The following is a 25,698-nucleotide window of genomic DNA, read 5'->3' as shown; positions in this document are numbered from 1 at the left end:
GCGCAGGCCTTGCTTTCGGCGGATGCTCTGGCTGTTGGACTGGGGTGAGCGCGGTTTTGGGCCTGGGCCCGCAGAAGAGCCTGCGTTTATGCACTGCGTGGCCGGAGCTGAGCCCGCGGCCGTGGAGAGCTTTTGTGGGTGGGACTCTCCGGCCCTGAGCCCCTTCCCCCTGGTGTCACGATGGCATGCCCGAGCCCTGAGGCATGACGCTGCAGAGAGGAAAGCCAGGCCTGGTACAGGTACAAATGTTTATTCTACATAAAAACCTCACAAAATGGGCAGCTGGTTGTACCAAGACCTTTGGTGAAGGGGGTGGGAAGTGGCTGTTGAAGAAGGCAACACGGACAGTGGTCACAGTCACGGCAGGAGCCAAGCGCGGGGATTCCGGAGGGTGGATGCGGCCCCAGCACACCCCATGCACACCGGCATGCACACCTCCTGCCCGTCGGCAGGGGTCTCGGGGGTGGGGCCCCATTCTGACTCCAGGTGGACAGGGAGGGGAGAGCAGCCCCTCCCCACTGCTGAATACTGCGTCTAGGACATCTGACACCCACATGGCACATCAACGGGGACAGCAGGGCGGGATGAGACTGCAGGCCTCAAGGGACATCCGACCTAGAGCACACGGGCGCAGGCACTGCTGTCCCGAACATGCAGCATGGCTTGAGGCCTGCTGGGGACGCCTGGGCACAGGCCTGACCACCAGCCTCTGCACGGGTCATCTGGCGTCAGGCCTAGCCCAAAGGGGTGCTTTAGCTCCCAGGGATGTGGGCAGGGAAGCTGTTGGGCCTTGCCCCTGGGTTGGGGGGAGACCCTGGCCTCCACCTGGTCAGCAGCCACAGCTCCCTGAGCCTTGTGGCAGTGGTCAGCTGATAGAGGTGCAGAGCTGGACTGTCCCTCTGGGCCACCCCTCCCCTAACCTGAAAAGCAGCACCATAGCCAGCTGGTCCCCACCCCTCAGGGGCTCAGCTTGGGGGACAGCTGGAGAGGACAGGGCAGATGGGCAAGGCTAGGTCCAGACAGAGCCTGGGTCCCAGGTGAGGAGGGGTAGCAGGTGCTACCCGGCAGCCCTGTCTCGGCGGGGCAGGGCGGGGGCAGCCTGGGCCAGGGCCTGAGTCTGCCCCAGGCCGCCCCCGCTGCAGCCCGGCTCCCGTCTGCCTCCCCTGTACAGACACGCACTGTCACAAAGATCATGCACACGACACGGCCCAGGGCAGAGAGGAGCAGAAGGGGGTGGGAGGGAGGAGGCTGTGAGCCAGAAGGTGGGCGGCCAGCAGCCAGGGCCTCCTCAGGGCAGGGCGGCCGTTGGGCGGCGTCTACCCGAAGATGCCTCCGAAGGTGGAGGCGATGACGATGCCCAGGATGACGCAGCAGATGATGATCATGATCTTCTTCTGCACGGGACCAAGGGGCGGCCGCGTCAGGGCGGGGGGACGGGAGCGCAGGGACAGACCCCGGGGCAGGGGACAGGAGCGCAGGGACAGACAGACCCGGAGCAGGTGGGGCAGGCCTGGGGAAGTGGCCACTGACCCGGCGCGCCTTGCTCTGGTACTTGACCGCCTTCTTCGTGTCAGACACAGCCCGTTCCACGTAGTCCACTGAGTGTTCCACGTTGTACTCGATCCTGTCAATCATCTCCCCCTGGGGGGCCGAAGGCAGGCGAGCTCCAGGGGGTTTCCTCCTTGGCCTTGGGGTGGGGGCTCGGGCAGGACTTCAGGAAAGCAGCCTGAGGCTAGAGAGAAGGGGGGACACGAGGAAGATGGGGTGCAGCTTCTCACGTGTGCCCAGGCATGCTCCCTGGCCCCGCAGAGCAGCCATCATGGGGGTGGAGATGGCCATGCAGTCTCAGCCAAGGGGTGGGGACCATGCAGAGGATGCTCAGCTGGGCCCTGACCTCAGTGCCCAGTGCTGGACACAGGGCGGTGCCAGGCAGAGGGGAGCAGGGGCAGGAGCAGTGAGCTGGAGTCGGCCTGCCCTGGGCACAGCTCACCACGTGACCAGTCCATTCCCTCAGCTCTGGCTGTCCGGGGTCTTCATCCTTGAAGACTTCCCTCCCCAGCCCCCTAGCCCTCTTGGGCCCTGCAGTCTGGCCCCACATGGCCCCCAGAGGCCAGTCTGACCACAGCACTGCCTCACAACTAGCCTTAGTGACTCCCTCTCTGAGCTGGCGTCCGTCACCCTGGTCTCTTACCAGGTTGGTGGCAGCAGCTTCCTAAATGACCCCTACTTCCTCACTAAGGTCACATCACGCCCATGCTGAAAACCCTCCGACCTAGGGGCAGATGTTGGCCTAGGAATCCTACCCCCGAGAGCCTGGATTCCATCCCCAGCTCTGGCTCCCGACTCTAGCTTCCTGCTCGTGCAGACCCTGGGAGGCAGTGGCAATGGCTCGAGGGACTGCATTCTGCCACCCACGTGGGAGACCTGGGTCAGAGTCCCAGCTCCCAGCTGCAGCCTGGCGCAGTCCTAGCCTGGGCAGGCAGTTAGGGGGTGGGGCAGCAGGGGAGAGCTCTCAGTGTTCTTCACTACCTCTAAAACCCCAAAACATCCTCTGGGAGATGGCCTATGTCCCCCCAGCGCCGGCCACCTCCTCCTCTCAATGTCAGCTCCAGCTGTTCCCTGGGATCCGGCCACAGGGTCCCTGTTCCTCAGGTGGAGTCTGGCTCTCACCTGCAGGGCACCTTGGCTCTTCTCTCTGCCCCACCCCCACCCCCCAGGGAGGTCTTCAGAGTGGGCTCCTTCCCACCTTTCTTGCTGTCAGCTCAGATGTCCTGTCCCTGACCACTCCATCCAAAGTGGCTGCCCAGACCCAGGACGTCTGGGACAGGTGACCTGGGGAGTTTAGAATGAGCCTTCCTAGGTGGTTCTCAGCCACTGTCGAGACGGTGCACCACCGTTCCGTCCCACTGGCGCCTCTAGCGGCTCCTGAGCGCACTGCACTTGCGCTGCCCCTTCCACCCAGGAAGCGGGCCCCTCAGCTACCACCGCTCTACCTCCAGCTCCGAGGAAAGCACCTGGTCCTCGGTGGCCCTGGGGTAAACAGTCGGTGACTACAGACGGGGGTGGGAGTGGGGTGTGAGGCCATGCAGGGCCGGGGGTCCTGGGAGGCCAAGCAGAGCCATGCAGAGGAGCAGGTCCTTTGGGTGGGCAGCGCCCTGGAGACGACTCCAACAGCGGGCAGTTGGTTACCTGAGGACTCGTCCCTCCCGGGCAGGGCAGCGTGTCGGGCAGAAAGGGGAGGGGTTAGAGCAGCGGCCAGGTGCTGCTGGGGGCGGGGCTCGGGGCAGGGGCCCAGGCACTCACCTGGCTCTCCACCAGCATGGCCATGTCCATGAACATGTCGTGTAGCTCGCGGATGCTGTTCTCCAACTTGATGATCTCGCTGTGCCGTGTCTCGATCTCACTCAGAGCCTGCTTGGAGATGCTGGAGTCCATGATGATCTAGAGGGTGGGGCGGGGGGCTGCTGAGGAGGGGGCCACGGGCCCAGGACAAGCAGGGCTTAAACCCGGGGAGGGAGGCAGCTGGGGTGGGCAGACCTGTTCCAGTAGTGGCGCCTGCAGCTCCCTCCCGACCTCTGCTCCACCTCTTACATAGTAGTTACCCAGTTTCCTGCCTGTGTAGGGGAGCCCGTAATGCTGCCCCTGGAACTGACAGTTCTGCTCAGAGCCCAGGATGTGGGGACCCAGGCCTCCTGTCGCCTTTCCCTCCCCTCCTCCCCCATCCCGGGAGCCCACGCCCCAGCCCTGCCTCCCTCAGGAAGCAGCCTTGCCTGGAGAGCAGAGCTCTCCCACCTGGTGTGTCCAGCCACCAGCAGGGGATAAGGGGCCCGGAGATGACGGGGGTGGCCCCTGGCTGCTGGCAATGCTCAGGGGTGGCAGGAACGTGGGTCCCCCAGGGAAGCGCTGGGAGACTGGTCTGGACCCCACCTCTGTCACTACCTCTGATGGGACCTCAGCCTGCCCCTGGCTGCCCTACAGTCTGCCTGAGTGATTGCAAAGCCCACACGCGTGTCCACAGCAAGGGCCACGGTGCTGGGGAGCATGGGAGGTGGGAGAGGTGGGGGCCGCACTCACCCCGGAGGCAAAGATGGCAGGGTTCCCACTCTCCAGCATGTCCTCTAGCTCCTCGCTGGTCGTGGTCCGGCCAGCTGCGAGGGGGTCACACTGGGCTGAGCAGGGGCCCTCTCCTTGGGAGGCCCTGGGCCCTGCCCCAAGCCACACCCACCCTGGCCCTGCCCTCCCGAGCTCCACCCCCAAGCTCTGCCCCCTGGCTCACTGATCTCCAGCTGCCTCTGGATGCGGCCCTTGCAGCGCTCCCGGTAGTCGGACTGCGTCGCGTTGTACTCGGACATGACCTCCACAAACTTTCTGGACAGTGTGGAGTGCTAGGGGTCCCAGATGGGGGTACAGGCGTCAGGCTTCACAGAGACCCGGGGCAGGGGGAGGGGACCTGCCCACCCGTGTCCCCGCTGCACCTGCGTCTTCCGGATCCTCAGGTCGGCCGAGGAGCGGTTCAGGCCTTCCTCCTGCTCGATGCTCTGCTCAATGCCTGGGGACGATGGCCGCTGAGCCACGGCCGCCCCCGCCCCCACCCCCACCCCCTGCGGACACCATCACCCTGACCCCTCGCCCCATCTGGCTCCTGGGGGCGGGGTCTGCGTGGTACAGAACGGGCCAGCACACTCCAAGCTCTGTGTGTGTGTGTGTGTGAACACCTAGTGTGTGCTGGGGCCACCCACAGGGGGCATGGGCAGGGTGGGGAGGCCCGGCTGGCCCCCCTACAGGCTCCGTGGCCCCTGGCCTGGGAGGTCACTGGTGGGCACAAGCGCGTGGAGGTCTCTGTGAGGGAGTTCAAGGGGCTGGCCACTTCTTGAGGGGGCCCCCACCCACCGAGCAGATGGGAGACAGCAGCCACTGCTCCACGTGTCCCCCCCCCCCCCCCCCCGTGTTAGGCCTGGACGAAGCAGGCCTGGCTTCCCGAGAGACACAGCTGGGAGCCCCACTCACTCTTCAGCTTGGACCGCACTTTGTTGGCCGTCTTCTTGATGTCGGACATGAGTTCCTCCAGCTCCTCCTTTGTCTCTGGGGAAGCAGGGGGGGCGGGGGGTGGGGGCCAACACTCAGGTCCTAACCCTGGTGATGTCCAGGCTCAGCCTCCTGCACAGGGCTCCCCCTGCTGGCGAAGGTGTGCCTGCGCGCCCATTCTGAGCCAGGGCCAGCCCAGCTGTAGCCTCCCTCTGGCGCTGCCTTCCTAGGAGCCTCCCTCCTGTATCGCCGGCTCCCCACCTCCTGCACGTACCAGATGGGTCTAAATTTAAGGCAGGAATAATTGTGGAGCAGCTGGCGATGCTCGCACTGGCACTGGGGAGTACTTGATACTGGCCTGTGCCCAAGGCGGAGGTGTGGCCTCACCTGGTGGCCCAGGAAGGCAAGCAGCCGGCCAGTGGGCTGCGGGGGGCCAGTGAGACTGTGGCCTCCCTCGACCCCATATTCCCCGGAGTCGTGGCCTCAAGCTCCCCAGCCCCAGGAAAATGCCCCTCCCTGGGCGCTGATTGCTCGGGGGGCTGATGGGGCAGGAGGCCCTGGCTCAGGTGGGAGCTGAGCCAGCAGAGGCCACCAGGGTGCCTGGTTTGCCCCTGGGGTGCTCCTGGCCACACCCAAGCCTTGGGCAGCTCCAGGGCTCCATGGTGGGTGGGGGAGAGCCTAGCTGCCACCCCTCCAACCACACCCTCTGCGGCTGGGGTCTCCTGGAGCCTGGAGATGGACCAGGTGGGTGTGCGGGGAGGGGGGGCCCCGACAGGCGGAGGAGGGCTCCTCAATGGCATGAACAAAGGAGAACTTGGGGGCCAGCTGCTCTGACGTCTCAGCCTCTTTTACTCAGACCCAAAATAGCCCAGCCGGATGGCGGCCCCCCCCCCAGAGGAGGCAGAGCCAGTCTCGGCCCAGGAAAGCCCCCCTCCACCGCCCACCCTGCCCTCTCTCCTTGCATGGCTGCCTCTCCTGGAGAGCCCTGAGTCGGGAACCCCTTCCTCTTGGCGAGCCACGTCTAGACTGGCTTGGTTTGTGGGGCTGACCGTGTGACCCAGTGGAGGGAGGTGCCACTGGGGGCCCAAGGGAGGAGACCCACACCCACCCCACTAATGACAGCTGAGAGGCCCAGTGCCCTGCTCTGTTCCCACCCTACAGTCACCACGTCCTGACCCTCAGTAGGAGCGACCCAGATACACAAAGACACACGCACGTGTCACCTGGGCGAATCTCTGGGGCCCGGGGCAAACATGTCACTGCACTGGGTGCACCCCGCCTGGGGGCGCCCTCTCCCTGCTCTTCCTGGCATCTCCACGGCTCCCACCTGACCCACCTGCTTTCCCATGGCCGGGCACTGGGCTCCGGCACTGCAGGTGCAGGCACTGCCGGGGGCGGGGACCTCAGCGGGCCTGGGCTCAGCCAGGGCAGCCCAGCGCCTATTGGTGTAGTCCTCCCGGGACGTGAGAGCCAGCTCTTGGGGTCAGAGTGGCATCGGAACGGAAACGGGCTCCCAGGGCCCAGGGGCGGGGTGGCTTCCTGGAGCCCAGAGAATGCTCGGCTCCGGGGTACCCAGTGGCAGGGAGCCAGGGCCACCGGCTCTTTCCGGAAGCTCTGTCTTCATGGCCGGCGTGCCCTCCCACAGCGCCGGTGCCTCCGAGCCGCCATCTGCTCCCGGGGAGGGGCGGGGCCCAGCTTTGAGGCCTCCCAGGGATCAGAGTTGGCTCCCATGCCTCCCTCCTTCCCAGCATCCCAGGGTGGCAGCCGCTCTGTGACCCTGGGAGGGAGCAGGTGTAGCTGGGAGAGGCGGGGCTGGTGGCCCGACCCCACCCCGGGTCCAGCTGGAGACGCTGGCCCTGACCTGTGACCCCAGGCCCAGGGCGGCTGTGCTTCTCATGGGTGCCTCCCCAGCTGGCCGGCCCGGGACCCCCAGCCTCCCAGTGCTGGGCTCCCAGGGACTTTCCCAGGCAGCAGCGGCTTCCTGGGGAACCCAGGGGCCCTCGGCCCTGCACACTCACTCTCGTCGGGGTTGGGGGAGGCCAGGATGGTGCTGTGCTTCCGTTTCACCTCCTCCACGTTCTCCGCGATCTTGTCAATGAAGCCCCGGATCTCCTCCACCTGTGACCAAGGCCGGGGAGGGGCTGCTTGGGGCTCCAGGAGAGGGCGGGGTGGGGGTGGCTGCCCCCAGTGGCCCTTCTAGATGGGAGGCGGGGAGGAGTCCCAAACAGCCTCGCTCTGAGCTCCAGCCTACCCTTACCCCAAAATGGGTGCGCTGCCCGGCCAGGTGCAGCCATGCAAGAGGCCTGGGCCTGGCTCGGGGGTGGGAGGCGCCCGCCCCAGGCCTGCCAGCTCCCACCTGCTCAAAGAACTCGTCCATGAAGCGGTCTCGGTCCACGGCGACAGTGACGTCGTCATCGTCATCGCTGTCCTTGGCCTGTGCAGGGTTGCATGCCTGTGAGTGGTCCAGCCAGGCACGCAGGGTGCGGCCCCGGCCACACCCCTTCCTCCCAGGGTCCCCCTGGGCAGACACCAGAGCAGGCCTGGCCATGCCCCCAGCTCCCTGGGGAGCCGGTATTGGGAAGAGAGGCCCTGTCCGTCTAGTTGGGCATGCCTGCCCCTCCAGGCCAGGGTCTCCATCCACCACCCAGTTCCTGCCCTTCCAAACCAGCCCGAGGGTGGGCACCTGTGAGTTAGCAGAGGCAGGCCCACGTGAGACGGGCACCAGGGGCCCCTCCTGGCCCAGCTGTGTTAACAGCTTCCAGGGTGGGGCCCTGCAGTGTGAGGCCCGTGGGCTCTGTCCCAGCGGCCTCACGGCTCAGCACCTGCCTCCCGGCCCCAGGCCCCAGACGTAGAGGTTGGGGGCGCCTCTGCTGGGCGTCAGCCTCCCCACTCCGTGTCTCGACATTGGGCCTTAATCCAGCTCCCTTCCAGGCTCCCAGCAGGGCCCCACAGACAGGAGGGGCCGGTCTGAGGGGCAGATGGAGGCAGCCAGCCCCTACCTTGGGGCGGGGCAGGTAATGATGCCTCTGATCTCCAGGTCTGTAGGCGCGGATCACCACTGGGCACCCCACACCTTGATCTGCCTGAGCTGGCCACCCCAAGGGCTGGGCCCATCCCCATGCAGGTGGGGTTCAGGGCCTGGGAGCTGGCACCACCTGGCTGCCTGGTTGGGTCGGAGGCACACGGGGCTGGGAGAGCCAAGGGGACGCGGGCTGGCTGCCTCTGCTTGCCCTTCAGGAAATGGGGACACGGCTGCCGGGAGTGAGGCGGAGCCGTTCTATAAAGGGCTGGGCATGGTTAAGGACCAGAGTGGGCCCCGCGGCGAGGGGGTGGCCACTCGTTAACCGATCACACCTCCGCCCCCAGCAGCTAAAATAAACCCGCAAGTGCCTGTGGCTGCCGCCAGGTGGCCGCTGCCGCCTCCCCAAGCCCCCAGAAGCAGAACATCGAGGAGGAGCCATTCTCGCGCTTGAGGGCCATGCCAGCCCCAGAGGCTGAGGCCCAGGCGGTGCCCCCAAGGGAAACTGAGGCACAGTGCAGGCAGGAGGAGTCCAGCCCACCTGCTCCATGCTTCTGGTGCCAGATAAGGAAGGGGGTGGGAAGAGAATTCTGCAGCTCTCTTCCCCCAGAGATGAAGCGTCACGGCCAGCCCTGAGATCCGGGCTGGTACCTCCCCGACCTCATCTTGCCCCTCTGTCAAATGGGGACAGCTCTCTAGGCATGCAGCCACCACGCCTCCCCCCAGAGGGCTGCTGGGGAGGGGGAGGGGGTGCGGCAGGAGAGACGCCCACGCGATGAGGGCAGAACTGGGAAATGGGAGACCCGGGGCTAGGAACCAAGGTCAGCGTCCACCCTGGAGGGGGCATCCAGAGTGGCCCCAAAGCCAGCCGGAGGAGGGGCTCTCACAGCCATGAGCGAACCAGCTGTGCCTCCAAGCATGGTCCGGGGGACGGCCCCCACCACCCCACCATGCCCTCCTGCTCCCTCCCCTCAGAGCAGACCATGACCTTCCGTCCATGGTCCACAGTGCTCCCTGAGCCCAGGAGGCTGCCACTCCCCTCACCCCTAGGCACCGCCTCCTCCCGGAAGCCCCGCCCCCACCAGGATCTCGATCCTCACGCCCAGGCATAGGTGGAGCCGCGGACCCCCCTGCCCACTGTGGTCTGACCCACGCCCTCCCTCTTTCTACCTGGCCTTCCTCTACTAATGCGACCAGGGACCATGCACGTGATCACCCAGTGCTTCCTGAAGCCAGCGCCACGCAGCTGGGGCTCAAGAGAGGGACTCGCCCTTGCGACCTCACCCACATCCAGCCCAGAGCCCTGTGGGTCCTAGAAACATCCGTTGGGCTAACTCAGACCTTCATCTCACTAAGGATGTTGAATAAAATGAGAGAGATGGAGGGTGTCACCCACCGCTCTCACCTCCCGTCTCCTCCAAGGCAAAACATACCTGGGCAATGCTGCCCCCTGGCGTCTGGGGCCGGCCAGGCCGGGTACTGCCGGCAGGAGGAAGTGGGCTGATTAGAGGCTTGGAGAGCGGGACCCCAAATCTCAAGGATTTGGGGGTGGAGGCGGCGGCTGCAGTCCCAGGGCAGTTAGGAGCGCAAAGACCCAGACATGTTTAGGACGGATGTGCCCCCGTATCAGAAGGGCCCCTCTTTCCCCTGAGCCCCCATCCTGCGACCTCCCCAGCTCAGCATGCTCTGGGCCCCAGGGTACCCCAAGCCAGAGATCTGGGATACCCCAAGCTGGAGATCTGGGATCCAACCACCGTCTGCTTTGGGCAGAAAAACCAGTGAACCAAGAACGCACTTGGGTGTAGTGGGCTAAGTCTCCACCTGCAGTGCTGGCATCCCATATGGGCGGTGGTTCGAGACCCGGCTGCTCCACTTCCGATCCAGCTCTCTGCTATGGCCTGGGAAAGCAGTGGAGGATGGCCCAAGTCCTTGGGCCCCTGCCCCTGCGTGAGAGACCTGGATGAAGCTCCTGGCTCCTGGCTTAGGATCGACCCAGCTCTCCAGCCATTGTGGCTATTTGGGGAATGAACCAGCGGATGGAAGACCTCTCTCTCTGTAACTCCAACTCTCAAATAAATAAAAATCTTTAAAACACACACAGAGGAAGGATTTTCACAAAAAAGCCTCCAAAGGCGAAGGCATGGGTTGGGGGAGCTCACGGAGCCAAGTTGTGTGTGTGCGTGTGTTTAGGTCTTCTAACTGCTATTTCTGCTTCCACTTCTTTTAAATTTTTATTTATTTTCATTTTATCTGCAAAGCAGAGAGACACAGAAATCTCCCATCTGCTGATTCACTCCCCCAAAAAGCCACAGCAGCTGGGGGCTGGGCCAGGTCCGAGCTTGGAGCCAGGAACTCCATCCGGGTCTCCCACGTGGGTGGCAGGGACCCAAGGACTCAGGCCGTCATGGGATGCTTCCCCGACACATCAGCAGGAAGCTGGGTGGGAAGCAGAGTAGCTGGGACTCGAACCAGACATGTGGGTGTCCCCAAGGGGTGGCTTAACCCACTGTGCCACACGACGCCCGCTAATGGGCTAATTTTTTTTTAAGTACCAACAGGTGCTTTTAAAGGGCAATCCGGGGGGGAGGCCGGCTGACTTAGTCTCCTCCTCTGGCCACATCCCCTCCAGCCTGGGCGGTCGGGCCACTGCAGAGACCACCAGGAAGGAGGAGGCGCCCCCTGAGCTCCCGGTGGATTCCAGGACACCCTCTTTCCTGGAAGCCAGAGTCTGATTCCTCCCCCAGGCCCGGCGATGGCGGCAGGCCAGCCTCTGCCGGCTGGGTTGATTCATCACTGCCAAGCCGAGTGGCTGTTGTCTGCCTCCAGGGCGGTTTTTTTCCCTTCCTCTTTTTAATGGCTAACCCAAGTCAATATCAAGTGCAGAGGCCCAGGGCTGATACAGGGGCTGGGCCTCCAGGAAGGAGGGCGCTCAAAGCCCTCACCCCCACCCCCACCCCCCACCAGGCCTGCTACATCAGCTCCCTGCTTAGCACAGGCTGCCCCTTCGCAAGGTCCCAAGAGCATGGGGGCGGCAGCTTCGGGTCCGGGGAAAAGGCACCGGGCTGTGCTGTGTGACCTCAGATGAACCCGTGGCCCTTTCTGAACCTGGCTTTTCTGATCCGTAGGCTAGGCGGTGAGACCAGCCGGTCCCCAATGGCACCGTCTCTCCGCAGCCAGATCCTACTTCATTCTGGGAAGCCGCGGGGAAGGAGAGGGGGGTGTCGGGAGACCCTGCCCCGTGCCTGCTCTGCGAGGCTCCACTGGACAGGTGCAGAACCGACCAGACCTGCCTGGTGCTGCCCCCCACTGCGGCCTCTTGACCTGCCCTGAGAGGCGTGGGGAGGGGGGGAGCCGGGCCCCTTTCTGGACCTCAGGGGCATCCTCCATCCCCTCGGCTTGGGCTCCTCCTCCTCCTTGGGACCATCCCAAGTTTTCCTCCTCCAGGAAGCCTGCCAGGCATGCAGGTGAACTCCTTTCTGGACCGGAGGAGGGGTGTGGAGCAGCTCCAGTAAAGCCCCAGAAAGAAAATCAGGGAGGCTTCTAAGTGTAAGGGGACATCCTACCCTGAAAGTGCCCACCCCACCCGGGGCTGTGTGGCTTCCCTGCACCCCCAGGAAGGCCTCTCTGACCTGAGGCCTTGGTCTCAGGGGCTGAAGCCCCACACTGGCCCCGCTCCCACAGCCCTCTTCACTCTCCCCCTGCAGAATGGAAAGGAACCTCAGAGAGAGAGGCAGGCGGGGGCAGGAGGAGGCTGGAGGGCTGAGCCCGGCCCGCGGAGCACGGAGGAAGCACGCCAGCTCCTTCCCCAAGTGTGACTTTTATAAATAAGCTCCCTTCGCCTTCCTTCCAAATGTGGTGGCGATGTTGGGTGAGCGAGGAGGAGGAGGAGGAGGAGGGCGGGCTGGGGGTGGCGCACAGCCACGTCCTGAACCCCAGCTCCGGCCAGCCCAGCCAGTGCCGCTCCTCATTTCTGAGCTGCAAATCCTGATTCCTGGAGTTCAAGGTCTCCCCCAGAATGTGCAGCCATAGGTCCAACACCTGTGGCTGCACCTCGCCCCCAGAGCTGGGGTTTCCTCGTGGAAAACCCTTCAAAACTGCAGCCCACCCAGTGCGAGCTCTGGCCAGCCGCCCCTTGTCCCTTGCCTCTCGCCCCACCCCCTCGAGGCTGTTAGAAACTGGAGGACAGCGACCAGGGGCTGGTGGGAGGTCTATGCCTGCAGGGAAAACATCAGATAACTCAGAGCAAGCCAGGCTCGCCAGCCAGGGCTCAGGCAGGTGTGTGTGTGTGTGTGTGTGTGTGTGTACACGTGGACTGGGGACAGGGACTCACATCACAGACAACTTCTGGGTCCCTGCTTCTCACCACTCAAGCTCTCCTGGGGCCCCCCAGTCCCAGCCACCAGGCCAAGTCCCTCCCCACACCCCGTTGCCTCCAGCAGGCAGCCCCCCCCACCCCGTCTCCTTGTGCCTCGGTTTCCCTTCCAGCATAGGGACAAGCCAGAGGCTCCCCTGCACCCTCATCGGACCCAAGGGACACGCAAGCAGGAGCAGGCGCTTCACGCAGCCAACCCTCGCCACGCCGGTGCCCCCACCGACTTGCCGCATCACAGGAACCTTGAGAGCAACCGAAAGGGCTGGGGGGAAGTGTCCGGGGACCAAGGACCGCAGGAGGGACCGGCTGCTTCCTTGGAAACCCCACGGGATTTGCCCCTGGGGCTGGGCGCTCGGCCAGGAATGACACAGATCTGGAGGCCAGGCAGGTGGGGTGGGTGGGGGGCACGGACTGGTGTGCAGGGGGTGGTCGCTAGCCGGGGCATCAGAGGAGACCCAAGCCAGTCTTGAGCCCCCCATTACATGACCCCATTTCCTTCACTGCCCCCCAGGGGCCCTCCCCGCCATCTCCAAAGGCAGAGGCGGCTTTGAGGGTGAGGAGCAGCAGGGCAGAAGTCCTGATCCGGGCTGAAAGAGGTGGGCGCCGACCCAGAACCTTGCCCCGGAACCCCGCCCCAGGAGCCACAGCCCAGGGGCCTCGGAGACACAGGTGGAAAAATAAGATCCAGGTGGGAGTCGCACCGCGGAGCCCCGGAAGGTGGACTAGGTGGGTGGGTGGGTGGGGTGGGTGCGATCCCTCGCAGCCCCAGGGCGCCCAGAGACAGGGTCCCGACCGCGCCCGGGCAGGACAGGGAGCCACAGGTGATGGGAGCCACAGGTGATGGGGGAGGGGCGGCGCCCGGGCACCGTCCCCGGCGGGTGTCCCCCCGCGGTCCCGGCGCGCGTTCACACGGCGGGGTCAGCGGAGTGTGCAGGGGGTGGCGATGCGGGCGGGATCGGCTCCGCGGGCGCCGTCCCGCCACCGCCACCCCGATAACCCTCCGACTCCCCCCAGGCACCGGGAGCCGCAAAGTTTGTCCAGGACCCCGGGCTCCGGCCGCCAGCCCGCCGGCCGAGGCGTCCGGGCGCGCGGGAGCCGGGGACCCCCGAAGGGTTTCGAAGGGGCGGGACGAGCAGGGGGCTCAGGGTTCCCCCCTCCCCGGCCGGGGGCGCAGGGGCCGCGGGAGGCCGGGGGCTGGAGGCAGCCGGGGCGCTGGCGCTGGCGCGGGCGAGGAGCGGCCGCGCGCGGGGCCGCACTCACCGTGCGGAGCTCCTGGGTTCGGTCCTTCATGCTCCCGGGAGTGGCAGCGGCACCGGCTGCAGCCCTGTGAGCCCCGCATGCGCGGCGGCCGCCCCGCGGCTGCGCAGCGCCAGCGCGGCCCCGCCCCGGCCCCCGGGACCCCGGCCCGGCCCCGCCCCGCCCCGCCCCACCCTCCCAGAGCCCGGGGGCCCTGGGCTTTTGTCCCAGCTGGGACCTGGACGCTGGATCCCCTGCGGCCTCCCCGGCCTCGGCCCCGACCACCTCCCCACTCTGCACCCCGGACCTGGGCCCCTAGTCTCCCCCGCTCAGTGAGCCCTTCCAGCTGCGGTTGGAACTCCGTGCAGCAGCCCCCTGCCCAAACCCCGCCCCCGACGCGGGGCCCCGGCCCCTCCCACTGGTCACACCACCTCGTGCAGACTCAGCCTCTGCCCCAGGATCTCTCGGTTCACGAGTGCGGGCGACCCCCACCCCCAACTCACCCTTGCGTTGGCTGTTCCAGCAGGATGCAGGAACCCCTCGATCCTTGGGGGGCGATGGTTTTTTTTTTTTTTTTTTGCTTTCTTTTTTTTTAAGGTTTATTTATTTGACAGAGTTACAGAGAGACAGAGGCAGAGAGAGAGGTCTTCCATCCGCTGGTTCACTCCCCAGATGACCGCAATGGCCGGAGCTGTGCCAATCCGAAGCCAGGAGCCAGGAGCTTCTTCCAGGTCTCCCACGTGGGTGCAGGGGCCCCAAGCACTTGGGCCATCTTCTGCTGCTTTCCCAGGCCATAGCAGAGAGCTGGATTGGAAGTGGAGCAGCCGGGACTCGAACCAGCGACCATATGGGATGCCGGCGCTGCAGGCGGCCGCTTTACCTGCTACACCAAGCACCGGCCCCAGGCCCAATAGCACTTCCTCTCCTTTCCCTTCCTCTTTCCCTGCATCTCCTGCCCTGAGCTCCAGCTGTGGGCCTGAAGACCCCATTGCCTGTCCACAAGCCGGGGCCGCTGGGCCTGGGACGAGCAGCACCTGGGGAGGGGCGGAGAGGGGCTGGTTAGTCACAGATGCTCCCTCCAGGGCTCTGTCTCTCCTTGTGACAGCATCCCAGTGGCGGCCCCCGGCTGGAATGGCCCAGACCCTCGACCCCAAGCCAAGCACGCGCCCCTTTTCCCTCTCCCCAGGACCGCCAAGGCTCTGCTCTGGAGCCAGCCCAGCCCCCGCTGCCTGGTGAGCCTGGCGCCTGTCCCAGACTGAGGGCACAGGTGAGCTGGCTGGCAGGCGGAGTGGGGGCAGCATGCCAGCCTTCGCTTCTTCCCGGACAAGCTGGCCTCTGATGTGGTCTGGCCTGGGAGACAGACGCACTGCTTGCGAAAAGCTGTCCAGGCTTCAACCGTGAGTGCTCCAAAGGCCGCGCTTGTCAGAGGAGAAGCGAAGACTCACCTGCTACAGGCACTTGCTCTGGGTGACGGGGCCCAGTGGCGGGGGAGGCGCCTGGCTCCGGGGACAGCGAGCCTGCAGCCCCAGAGCCCAGCGCCTGGCTCTTTGGGGAAAAGGGGAGACACTGCACCTGCCCCCAGAGATGGAGGCACATATTAAAGCAGTAGTACGAAAAATGAACAGAGGAATATATGCAGGCCTGTCACCTTGAACTCTGCTCTTTCGACATCTCTCATCCTTAATCAGTCAGCCAGTCATCAAACATGACCCGAGCAGCCATGCACTGAGGCTACTGTTCTGTATTTGGGGTCTTCCCCGTGTAGGAGGGGAGACAGACAAGGCGGCTTCCCGGAGGTGGTGATGTCCGAGCAGGGTGTTGCAGGCTTCCTGGAGAAAGAGCCAGAGTGTGTGGGGGGAGGGGGAGGAGCACTCTCTCATGGAGTCCTGTGGCCTGGAGAACCCCAGGGGCCCTGCTGTGGCACCCAGGTGAGTGTCAGGTGGGAGGTGAGCCCAGGGCCCAGGTGGTGTCAGGTGGGAGGTGAGCCCAGGGCCCAGGTGGTGTCAGGTGGGAGGTGAGCCCAGGGCCCAGGTGGTGTCAGCTGGGAGGTGAGCCCAGGGCCCAGGTGGTGTCAGGTGGGAGGTGAGCCCAGGACCCAGGTGGGTGTCAGGTGGGAGGTGAGCCCAGGGCCCAGGTGGGTGTCAGGTGGGAGGTGAGCCCAGGGCCCAGGTGGGTGTCAGGTGGGAGGTGAGACCAGGGCCCAGGTGGGTGTCAGGTGGGAGGTGAGCCCAGGGCCCAGGTGGGATGTGAGCCCAGGGCCCAGGCGGGTGTCAGGTGGGAGGTGAGACCAGGGCCCAGGCGGGTGTCAGGTGGGAGGTGAGACCAGGGCCCAGGTGGGTGTCAGGTGGGAGGTGAGACCAGGGCCCCGGTGGGTGTCAGGTGGGAGGTGAGACCAGGACCCAGGTGGGTGTCAGGTGGGAGGTGAGCCCAGGGCCCAGGTGGGATGTGAGCCCAGGGCCCAGGTGGGTGTCAGGTGGGAGGTGAGCCCAGGGCCCAGGTGGGTGTCAGGTGGGAGGTGAGCCCAGGGCCCAGGTGGTGTCAGGTGGGAGGTGAACCCAGGGCCTTGAATGCTAAGCTTTGTGGTACAGACAAGGGGGAGTGATTTTCCAACACCGTCCATTTCAAAGAGCATTCACTGAACATCTACTATGTGCTGCCTAGTTTAGACGCTGGGGATACGGCAGAGAATGAGACAGACACGAGCCCTCGCCCTTACCGCCTCCATGGGCTGGGTAAAGGTGATAATAGGCCCTGGAAAGCTCATAGGAGAAACGAAAGAGGTAGGGATTGCTGGGCTTGCGGGCAGGGGCATTTCTCACTTTAAGTTAGGAATCAGCTGGGTGTTGCTGACAAGGTTGGAGTGAGCGTTTGGTGCAGACATTAAGGGTCTGTTTAGGCCACCTGCCTTCCCTACCCGAGTGCCTGGGTTCTGGTCCTGGCTCTGTGCGCCCTGGGAGGCAGCAGGTGACGGCTCAAGTGCTTGGGCCTCCCCACCGCCCACGTGGGAAACCTGGCTGCAGTTCCAGGCTCCAGGCTCCAGCCTGGCCCGGTCCATAGCCGTTGTGGACATTTGAGGAGTGAACCAGCAGGAGGTGCTACGTCCATCTCTATTTCTCTGCCTCTCAAATAGAGGAAATAAATCCATACGGCTCGGTGAAGGCCTCGGAAGCAGAGAGACAGATGATGTCATTCCCGCAGTCTGGGGACCTGCGGGTCCCTGGTGCCTGCAGGCCGGGGCCTGGCGTTCTGGGATCCACAGCAGCAGAGCGGGTCCCAGCCCTGGGAGTAGGAGACCAGTGCATCTTCTGTAGCGGGTGGCACCTGTGCCTCCCGGCCTGCTCAGCCTCCCATGCTAACCCCTTAGTCCAGTCAGGCTGACACCCAAAATTTAGCACGGTCGGGGAGGAAGAGTCCAGAGGAGATACAGCCAGGGAAACTGGGGGCGGGGGATGGAGCACGGGCGACCTTCTGAGCAGCCTTCAGCTTTCCCTGGGGGTGGGGGGTGGATGGGGGCCACAGCAGAGCCGTTAAAATATATTGATTTGTATTGGAAAGGCAGAGCGACAGAAAGAAAGGGAGAGAGAGATTTTTCCATTTGCTGTTTCACGCCCCCAAATGCCCACAAACAGCCAGGACTGGGCTAGGCCAAAGCTAGGAACCCCATTGGGGTCTCCCACGTGTGTGGCAGGAGCCCAAAGACTGAGGGCATGGGCCCCGGCTTCCCAGGCACATTAGCAGGGAGCTGGACCAGAAGGGGAGCAGCCGGGACTCGAACCTGCACTCAGCTATGCGATCCTGGCGTCCCCAGCAGTGGCTTAACCCACAGCACCACAATGCTCCCCAACCCTGGAGGGTTTCTTTTTTTTCCATTTGTTTAATTTTAAGACTTTTTTTTAATGTATTTTTATTTGACAGGAAGAGAGAGAGATTGATTTCATCTGCTGGTTCACTTTCCAAATGCCCACAACAGCCAGGGCTGGGCCAGGCCAAAGCCAGCAGCCTGGAACTGAACCCAGGACCCCACACGGGTGGCAGGGTCCCCAGTACCTGAGTCGTCACCGGTGCCTCCCAGGGTGCACATGAGCAGGAAGCTGGAGTCAGAGGCGGAGCAGCCGGGACTCACGCACAGGCATGCCCACATGGGAAGCGGGCCTCCCAGGCTGCGACTTGCCCACTGCACCCAGGTCCCACCTCCTCCCAGGAGGGATTTGAGCAGAGCAGGGACCAGTCCACCCCTGGTTCTGTCCGGATCGCTCCGGCTGCTGGCTGAGAACAGACAGCAGCGTCCCTGAAGGGGGGTCTCTGCAGGAACACAGGTGAGAGGCAGGGCTGGTCAGAAGGTGGGCGAGGGGACGGCCACATCCGGCATGATTTAAGGGCAGGGCCAACAGGGCCTTGCTAGAGGGATACCCAGGGTGGGAGGCTGGGAGGGACCAAGAGAAAGGGAGGAGTCCAGGATGCCCGGGTCGAGGTGGTGGCCTGGCCAACGGAAAAGACCGAGTGGCCATGTGCGGGGTGGAGGTTGGGAGAGGCTGGATGAGGGGCAATGAACCTGGGAGCGGGGGCCGCACCTGTGAATTTTGGGCTGCCCCTTAGACGACCCCATGGCGAGGGCAAGAGTAGGCGGTTGCCCGTGTGAGTCTGGCGTTCAGGGGGACGTCAGGGCTGGGAACCAGGCGGGTTTTGCAGCTGGGGAAGAGGCCCTCGGCGGCAGCGTGGAGGAGACGGCTGGAGGGTTGCTTGTGTCCAGGAGCATCAGGCCAGGCTGGGGCTCGCGGTGCTGTGAGTGAAGCCACCACCTTGGACGTCCGCATCCCATATTCGAATGCCTGGGATCAAGTCCTGTTCTGTGTCCGATCCAGCTCCCTGATAATGCACCTGGGAAGGAAGCGGAAGATGGGCCAAGCGCGTGGGCCCCTGTGAGACCCGGATGGAGCTCCTGGCTCCTGGCTTCAGCCTGGCCCACCTCTGGCTGTTGCAACCATTTGGGGGAGTGAACCAGGAGATGGAAGGTCTTGCTCTCTCTCTCTCTCTCTGTCCCTCTCTGTCACTCTGCCTTTCCTATAAATAAACCTAAAAAAAACAAAAACAAAAACAAAAAAAAAACACACCACCAGTTGGGCTGCAGAGAAAGATGAAAGGCATCCAAGATATTTGCTTAGCACTGTGCTACCTTGTTTCGGTGGTGGAGGGAACACAGGTTTGTCGTAGGAGGTGAAAACAGCCGGGAGGCTGGCCAGAGCCCTGGACCAGAAGCCGCAGGCCCTGGTGATCGGGAAGCGGCCCCTTGGCTTCAGGCTCTGTGTCCTGGAGGAGGAGGAGCAGGTCTGGGGAAGTGGGGCGCAGCCTGAGGGCCCAGCAGACACCCCTGGGGGCTTGGGAGTCGGGAGGAGTCGGGCTGGACCGGAAGGTTGAAGTACATGGTCCAGGGAGTGCGTTTGGGGGTGTGTGGGAGGCAGGGGGTGGGGAGTGGGAGGGCGCTGGCAGAAGCAAGGCCAGCAGGTGCACCTGGAATGCTCCCCGCCAGGTGCGGGCTGGATGGAGAGGAACTGAGACGGTGACAGCGGCTGCATTCCAGGCAGCAGCATTAGATGCCCTGGGTCCCCGCACTCCTGCAGAGGGGCCCTGGCGAGGAAGTCGGGCGCTGGGCGGCGCTGTACAGGTCGAGGTTTCCATGGCTGGGAGGCTGCCCGGTGAGCCCACGGCCCGCCGGCGGGAGCCCTGCCGTTGGGAGCTGCTGCCCCCTGCCGGGCAAAGCCGGCGTTGCCTCGCGGCCACCGCACCCACCTCAGAACCACCAGGCAACCACAGCAGCTGGTCAAGCAGGAGAGGAGACACGTGTGAGTGCATGTGCGCGCGGGAGCATGTGATTGCGCGCGCACACGTGTGTACATGTGCACGTGAGCGTATATGTGAATGTGTGACCGCATGTGCGTATGTGAATGTATATGTGTTTACATGTGTGAGCGTGTGCGTGCATGTGCATGGGTGTAGCTGTGTGTATGTGTCTGTGTTTCAGCTCTCCCGAAGGGCCCAGTAGGCCAGTTCTGACGGCCACCCCCCCCCACTCTGTCTCCCCCTTCGTGTCCACCATGAGCCTGGAGCCATCTTCCAGGGCAGGACGTGGCCCTCCTGGGCCAGCAGCAGGTATGTGTGTGTGTGTGTGTGTGTGTGTGTGTGTGTGGCAGGTGCAGAACGAGCCCCACTCCATAGCAGCTGCTCTATCGGATGGAACTCACTGTTTTCCTGAATGTGTTCATTGCCTTCTTCCAATGAAAAAGTTGGTAGGAAAAGCAGGCCCACTATTCTGCTTAAATCTCAGAGATACGGATGAATGGTGGACTCCCTACTTGTAAAATGTAGCCAAGATATGCAAAAGCTAAATATTTAAAATCACACATTTTTCTGCAATTAAAGTTGAGAGGCAGAGAGAGTGCACCTCCGTCCGCTGGTTCACTCTCCAGAATGCTCACAACGGCTAGGGCTGGGCCAGGCTAAAGCCAGGAACCAGGAACCCCATCTGGGACCAGGGCCCCAAGAACTCAGGCCAAATTCCCCTGACTTCCCAGGCGCATCAGCAGGGAGCTGGCAGCCGGGACACGAACCGGTGCTCGGGTAAGGGATGCTGGCATTGCAAACAGCAGACCCCCTCATGGCTCCTAAAGCTGACCCGACCCCTCCCCGGGCCTCCCCGCCTCCCACTGTTGCTGTCAGAGCCAAGGGCTCTCCAGCGCCCTCTTCAGTCTCGCTGGAAGCACAACTCATTCCCTAGCAGGTGTTTAGGATGGTGCAATGGCTGGTGCTGTGAGCTCTTACAGTAACCCCAGAATTACAGGAAACAGCACTTCCTGGCCCGCCCTCAGCCCCTTGCCCCACTTCCTTGTTCTCTGCAGCACCTGGTATCGAACACACAGGTGTTTTTCTGTTCTCTCTCTCTTCCCCAGGTCAGGGGATTCTGTCTGTCCCACTGTTCCGTGCCCATCACCTGCAAACACACCTATGCCAGTAAATATTTCTAGCATGAATGAATGGCTGTAAAAGTCTTGGGAACATCTGACAGCCCAGTGGCAGCCAGGTCACGTGTGGGTGACGGCATTAGCGGGAGGTGCCAGGCGAGGCGGCCCTGTGGGAACCGAGCCCGTACTGAGGATGACACGGAAGTCAGGGGGAGCCCAGCCGTGCCAGGAGACTAGCCCCACACAGGACTGAACTCGTACGTGATGTCTCTCACTGCTGGGGAAACGAGAGAGGGGGCCTAGGCACCGCCCATGACACCAACAAGCTGACTGGAGTCCCGGCTGCTCCACTTCCGATCCAGCTCTCTGCTATGGCGTAGGAAAGCAGCAGCAGGTGGCCAGGGCTTGGGCCCCTGCACCCACGTGGGAGACCCAGATGGCGCTCCTGGCTTTGACCTGGCTCGGCCCTGACCTTTGAGGCCATCTGAGGAATGAACCAGCAAATGGAAGATCTTTCTCTCTCTTTCAAATAAATCAATCTTAAAAAAAAAAAAAAAGTGAAAGCTAGCATGACCCTGTGATGTTCCTGCCTCCCACCAGTGCCTCTGCACTGGAATTAAAGGTCTAAGCTGTAAAGTGTGCTCCATTCCGTGTGCACACCCGTGTGTGTGTGTACATTTATGCGCACTCTAGCCGACACTGGATATCAGCATCATTTCCTGGGGTTTCTGCTCAGGATGGGTAACACTGGAAAGATTGGACGAGCTACAAAGTAACTTCCTGTCACCTTCAAAAACTTCAAGGTCATGCCACTCCAAGGCTGGGAGCCGTGGAAGACGGGGGGGGGGGGGGAAGATGGGACAACCCAGCATCCTTTGATACTATGGATATATATATATATATATAAAATCCTAAAAGGGATTTTTTTGGGGGAGGGGAGCAGTTTGCAATCCCTGCAAAATGCAAAGGTGAATGCCTGACCGAGCCCTGAGGGCCGCAGCGCCCCCCGGCGGACGAGTTTGTGCACAGCCCCTTCTGGGCAGCTTCGAGGGGCTGTCACCCTCCCCCACCCCACCCCCAGCCGCCCTTCTGGGATTACAGCCACGCTAACTGGGGGAGGGGGTGCCCCTGGGGGGCAGGGGTGATGCCTGGATCATGGCACACAACGGCTTCCCAGACACGGAGAAGGGTATTGGGGTCAGCCCACAGGCCGTGAGAGCCCAGCCCTGGCTGAGTGGGCTCCCACCCGCGGGGGGGGGGACAACTAGGGGTTACCACTACAGAGGGCTCCCAAGGGTCGGGGGCGGGGCTTGGAGGAAACTGTCGCTGTTGAAAACCTGACCTCCCCTCCCCCCGCAGGTTGCAACCCGGCTCGGAAGTCTGGGGAAGAGGCAGTCCCCCCGCACGTGTTGTCGAGGGGGTGCCCAAGGTACGTGTTTGTGGAGAGGGACAACCGCCTGGGGGTGCGCCGAGGCCCCGAGGGTCAGGCGCCCCCCCCCCCCCCATGCTCCTGGATGGGCAGGTTGGAAGTGTGGGAGAGATGGGGATGCAGATTCGAAACGCTCTGGGGAACCTACTTTTCCTTCTGACTGTAGCTCATGGGAGAGGATGGTTCTACACGTGGACAGTCCCAGCCACGCTACCTTCAGGCTGATGGTGGGGTAGGCGCAGTCCTGGCTCTGGCCCTCCTTGCTCTATTGGCAGAGCGCCCCCTTGGGGCAGAGCGAGGCATGTGCACCTGCGCAGGAAATGGCTGGGAAACGCAATGGGCCAGTCCAGCATTCCAGGCTGCAGAAGGGCAGGCGGGGGCACCTGCTTCCTGGGGGCGGGACTTGCCAGGGAGGGCCTCACCCAGGAGGGAGGGCAAAGGGCCATGTCCTTTGCCTGCCCCACCCCGCTGAGAGGAGCCCCAGTCGCCAGGCTACCGTCTCTGTCCCAGGCCTTCAAGGGGTAAGTGTCATTCTAAAGCCACCGACTGGGTATTTCCAGAGGACAGGGTGAGCGTCGTTGTCTGCTCAGGGGGCCCGAATGCCCTGCCCACACTGCCTGCCCGCAGGCCAGGCGGGGGCCACACAGGCCCAAGTCCTCCTGCTGGGAGTGGGGCGCTGGGCAGCAGGTGCAGGAGGCCTCAGCCCCTTCCCTCCTGATATCAACGCCAGGGCCTAGGCCAGAGTGAAAGGGCTCAGAGTGGACACCTCGTCCCAGCAAGCCCCAGCCTTGTCGTCTGTCACTCCGCGAGAGCACTCGGAACCCCGGGTGGCTGGAGCACTGGGGGACGCCCCGCCGGTGCCCTCCCTGGACCAAGTCCTCCAGGAGCGAGATGAAGCCATCGCCAAGTGAGGAGGCTGCTGGTGGGAGTGGGGGGCGGGGAGGGCGCACCCACGGGGCCCTGTCCTGTCAGGGGAGGGGGCGGGGCGGGCCACGCACACCCCTGTCACTGAAGCGGGGGCCGTGGCCGCACCCGCGCACCCCCAGGCCGCTGTCCCTGCCACCCGCAGGAAGCGTGCAGTGGAGGCCGAGCTGGATACGTGCAAGGCCAGGCTGCGTGCAGTGGAGGCCCAGCTGCTGGAGGTCCTGGAGGAGAAACTGAGGCTGAGGCAGGAGGTGGAGGCCTGGGAGGTAGGGGACTGCTGGTGGGCCTGGGAGGCGCGGGGCGACGGGCACGGGGTTGGCCCTGAACCTGCTCTCCGGCCTACAGGAAGACGTGCAGCAGCTGGTGAGGCAGCAGGTGCAGAGTCAGCTGCAGAGGGAGTCCAGGGGCACCCCGGGAGCCCATGGGGACCCCGAAACGGCCGGGACCCCGAAACGCGCCCGGGCCCACTTCGCCCTGGGCCAGTGGGGGCGCTGGCGGTGAGAGAGCTCCGGTCGGGACTCTGGGAGCACAGTCTTTATTCATTAAAGCTGCAGGCCTGGCTGCCCACTCTCTGCCTGCCCGAGTCCTTTTGTGCCACGACGGGGAGGTGGGCTGCAGGCACTCGTGGTCCTGGGGGTCCCGCGCGCTCAGGCCAGGAAGCCTCGGATGGCGGCCGTGAAGTCCTGGGGCCGGTCAGCGTGCACCCAATGCCCAGCATCAGGGACCGTCTGCAGCACGGCCCGAGGGAACAGCCGTCGGATCTCAGCGTGGTGGCTGGGGCTGCCCGTGGAGATGAGACGGGGCGCCCCGTGAGTCCACGCGCGCCCCGTGCCCACACCCCAGGTGGCCCCTCCCCCGGCCCAGGCTGGCTTACTGCACGAACTGGGAGTTTCCGCCGCGAAGAAAGAGCGTTGGCCCAGGGTAGGCGTCCTGTCGGGGCGGGAAGGCCATGATGTTGTCCAGGTGCCGGGCCAGCGCGTCCAAGTTCACCCTCCACACAAAGCGCCCGTCCACCTCCACCAGGTTGGTGAGCAGGAACTGGCGCACGGCCGTATCCTGGGGGCGTCCCACAGTTGCTGGGGAGGGGGGACTCCTTGTGAGGCCCGGGCTGCCCCTGGTCCCTCACCAAGGCCCTCCAGGGGGGTGGGGAGCATCACCTGGACCACAGGGCTGAGCTGCTGGTCGGCCAGCTTGCGGGCCTGGGAGCGGGGCACCTCACCCGGGATGTGTACGGCCTGCATGGCCGCTAGGTAGGCTTTGAAGTCCGAGACAGAAGTGGTCTCCACCGGACTGATGTCCACGGCCACCAGACGGTCCACGAGCTCCGGCTATGGGAGAGAAGTGGGCTGGGGACCGGCCTTGGGGCAGGCACGGGTCTCAGGCTGAGCGCCCGAAGCTGGCTGGGAAGGGGCTCACCCTCTGTAGCGCCAGCAGCATGGCCGTCTTTCCTCCCATGCTGTGGCCGATGAGGGCACAGGGCGCCAAGCCCAGCTCAGGTAGGAGGCTCTGCAGGTCCTGGCTCATGGCCTCATAGCTCATATCCGGGCTGTGGGGGCTGGCACCATGGTTCCGAGCGTCCACGGTGAGCACCTGGGGGTGGGGGTGGGGGTGGGGATGAGGTGACCCTGGCTGGCTGTGGGGTAGACAGCTAAGGCCTGGTCGGGGTGGGCAGTGCCTGGAGGCTGATCCTGATGAGGGGAGTGGTAAAGACCCCCTATGCAGCTACGGGAGACGAAGTACGTGGGTCAGAGCAGGCCCAAGGAGTGGGAGCCCGTGGTTTGCAGGGCTGGCTCGGCTGCACAGCAGCCCCACGGGAAACCAGGAAGGAGACCCCAGGAATGTCCAACAGCCAGGACACAGAGGCGGTGGGCTCCTGACATCCCCCAGGGGTGGGGGAGACACAGGGGGCTGGCCCCCTTCGCGTCAGCGCTGAGCCCCAGCTCTGGACTCGCTGATGGAGACCCGCAAGGTGAACAGGCTGGACAGACGGCAGCGTGAGGGAACAGAATGGACGGTCCACCCAGGACCTGGCTCGGCCCATGGGGTCTCAGCAGGGCCCAGGAGGAAGGGGGAGGAGCTGTGCGCCCCAGGCCCCGCCCACCAGGACCCCGCCCCATTCGGGACCCCGCCCCTGCCCGGACGCTCACCCTGCGGCCCGTCTGCTGCGCCAAGGCCTTGGCGATGGAATTGAAATTGGTCTTGCTGCCCAAGAGCCCGTGCAGAATGACGATGGCCGGCAGGGCCGCCTCTCCGTCCAGCAGCTTGTAGGACAGCGGCAGCGGCCTAGCGGGAGGAGGCGAGGCTTGGGGAGAAGGTCTGAGCCAGGACAGGAGGCAGGGGCTTGACAAAGCAGCCTGGGCCGGGCGGGCCGCAGGGGCCGGCAGGGAGGGGGAAGGGGCGGGGACGGCCATCCACCTGGCGCCCTTGACTGACCTCGGCTCGGCGCCGCCACCGCTGCTGCTGCTGCTGCAGGGTGCGACGGGCAACCTCGAGAGAATGGGGCTGCGGGCACCGAGGGCCCCACGGGGCAACCTCCATGCGCTGGCCCAGCGGAGCATGCCCGCAGCCGCAACCCGGCGCGCACCTCGCGGACGACTTCCGGTCCAAGCCCGGCCCCCACGCCGTCCCGTGAGCCCCGCCCAGTTCCCACTGGAGCTCCGCCCTCTTGCCGTCCCCAGAGCGGATAGACCGCCCCCGATCACGTGGCCTTACGTAATCCCCAGGAACTGTCCGTCTC

The 25,698-nt window shown here is 64.3% G+C and overlaps 2 protein-coding genes and 1 long non-coding RNA gene across 8 annotated transcripts; 1 reads left to right on the top strand and 2 right to left on the bottom strand.

Moving 5' to 3' along the window:
• Positions 1-234: 234 nt before the first annotated feature.
• STX1A (syntaxin 1A) lies at positions 235-13,788 on the bottom strand. 3 transcript variants are annotated; one of them, XR_011384579.1, is made up of 10 exons: positions 13,677-13,788; positions 7,382-7,459; positions 7,044-7,143; positions 5,008-5,082; positions 4,476-4,549; positions 4,277-4,385; positions 4,075-4,148; positions 3,304-3,441; positions 1,531-1,732; positions 235-1,394 (listed from the first exon to the last, which is right to left on the bottom strand). XR_011384579.1 is itself a non-coding variant. In XM_070064523.1 (10 exons), the coding sequence occupies exons 1-10, from the start codon at positions 13,704-13,706 to the stop codon at positions 1,317-1,319; spliced, it is 867 nt and encodes a 288-aa protein (XP_069920624.1). In that variant the 5' UTR covers positions 13,707-13,788; the 3' UTR covers positions 1,171-1,316. The 3 variants fall into 3 exon arrangements, 1 of the variants encoding a protein (XP_069920624.1); XM_070064523.1 differs by having other exon boundaries at positions 1,171-1,394; positions 1,531-1,641; XR_011384580.1 differs by lacking the exon at positions 235-1,394 and having other exon boundaries at positions 1,594-1,732; positions 3,190-3,441.
• Positions 13,789-22,270: 8,482 nt separating this feature from the next.
• LOC127488039 (uncharacterized) lies at positions 22,271-23,528 on the top strand. Of its 2 annotated transcripts, none has more exons than XR_011384500.1 (4): positions 22,271-22,558; positions 22,768-22,944; positions 23,084-23,227; positions 23,307-23,528. It is a non-coding gene; the product is annotated as an uncharacterized lncRNA (long non-coding RNA). The 2 variants fall into 2 exon arrangements; XR_007915431.2 differs by having other exon boundaries at positions 22,403-22,558; positions 23,107-23,227.
• Positions 23,481-25,593, bottom strand: ABHD11 (abhydrolase domain containing 11). Of its 3 annotated transcripts, none has more exons than XR_007915422.2 (6): positions 25,395-25,593; positions 25,109-25,244; positions 24,378-24,551; positions 24,119-24,289; positions 23,836-24,037; positions 23,481-23,741 (listed from the first exon to the last, which is right to left on the bottom strand). XR_007915422.2 is itself a non-coding variant. In XM_008249093.4 (6 exons), the coding sequence occupies exons 1-6, from the start codon at positions 25,517-25,519 to the stop codon at positions 23,609-23,611; spliced, it is 921 nt and encodes a 306-aa protein (XP_008247315.3). In that variant the 5' UTR covers positions 25,520-25,593; the 3' UTR covers positions 23,481-23,608. The 3 variants fall into 3 exon arrangements, 2 of the variants coding, with proteins under 2 accessions (XP_008247315.3, XP_051691406.1); XM_008249093.4 differs by having other exon boundaries at positions 23,836-24,017; XM_051835446.2 differs by having other exon boundaries at positions 23,836-23,891.
• Positions 25,594-25,698: the final 105 nt, after the last annotated feature.

This window comes from Oryctolagus cuniculus, chromosome 19 (genome assembly GCF_964237555.1).
Source record: "Oryctolagus cuniculus chromosome 19, mOryCun1.1, whole genome shotgun sequence".
NCBI lineage: Eukaryota > Metazoa > Chordata > Mammalia > Lagomorpha > Leporidae > Oryctolagus > Oryctolagus cuniculus.
Note: the sequence above shows the minus strand (reverse complement) of the source record. Positions and strands in the feature narration are given on the sequence as shown.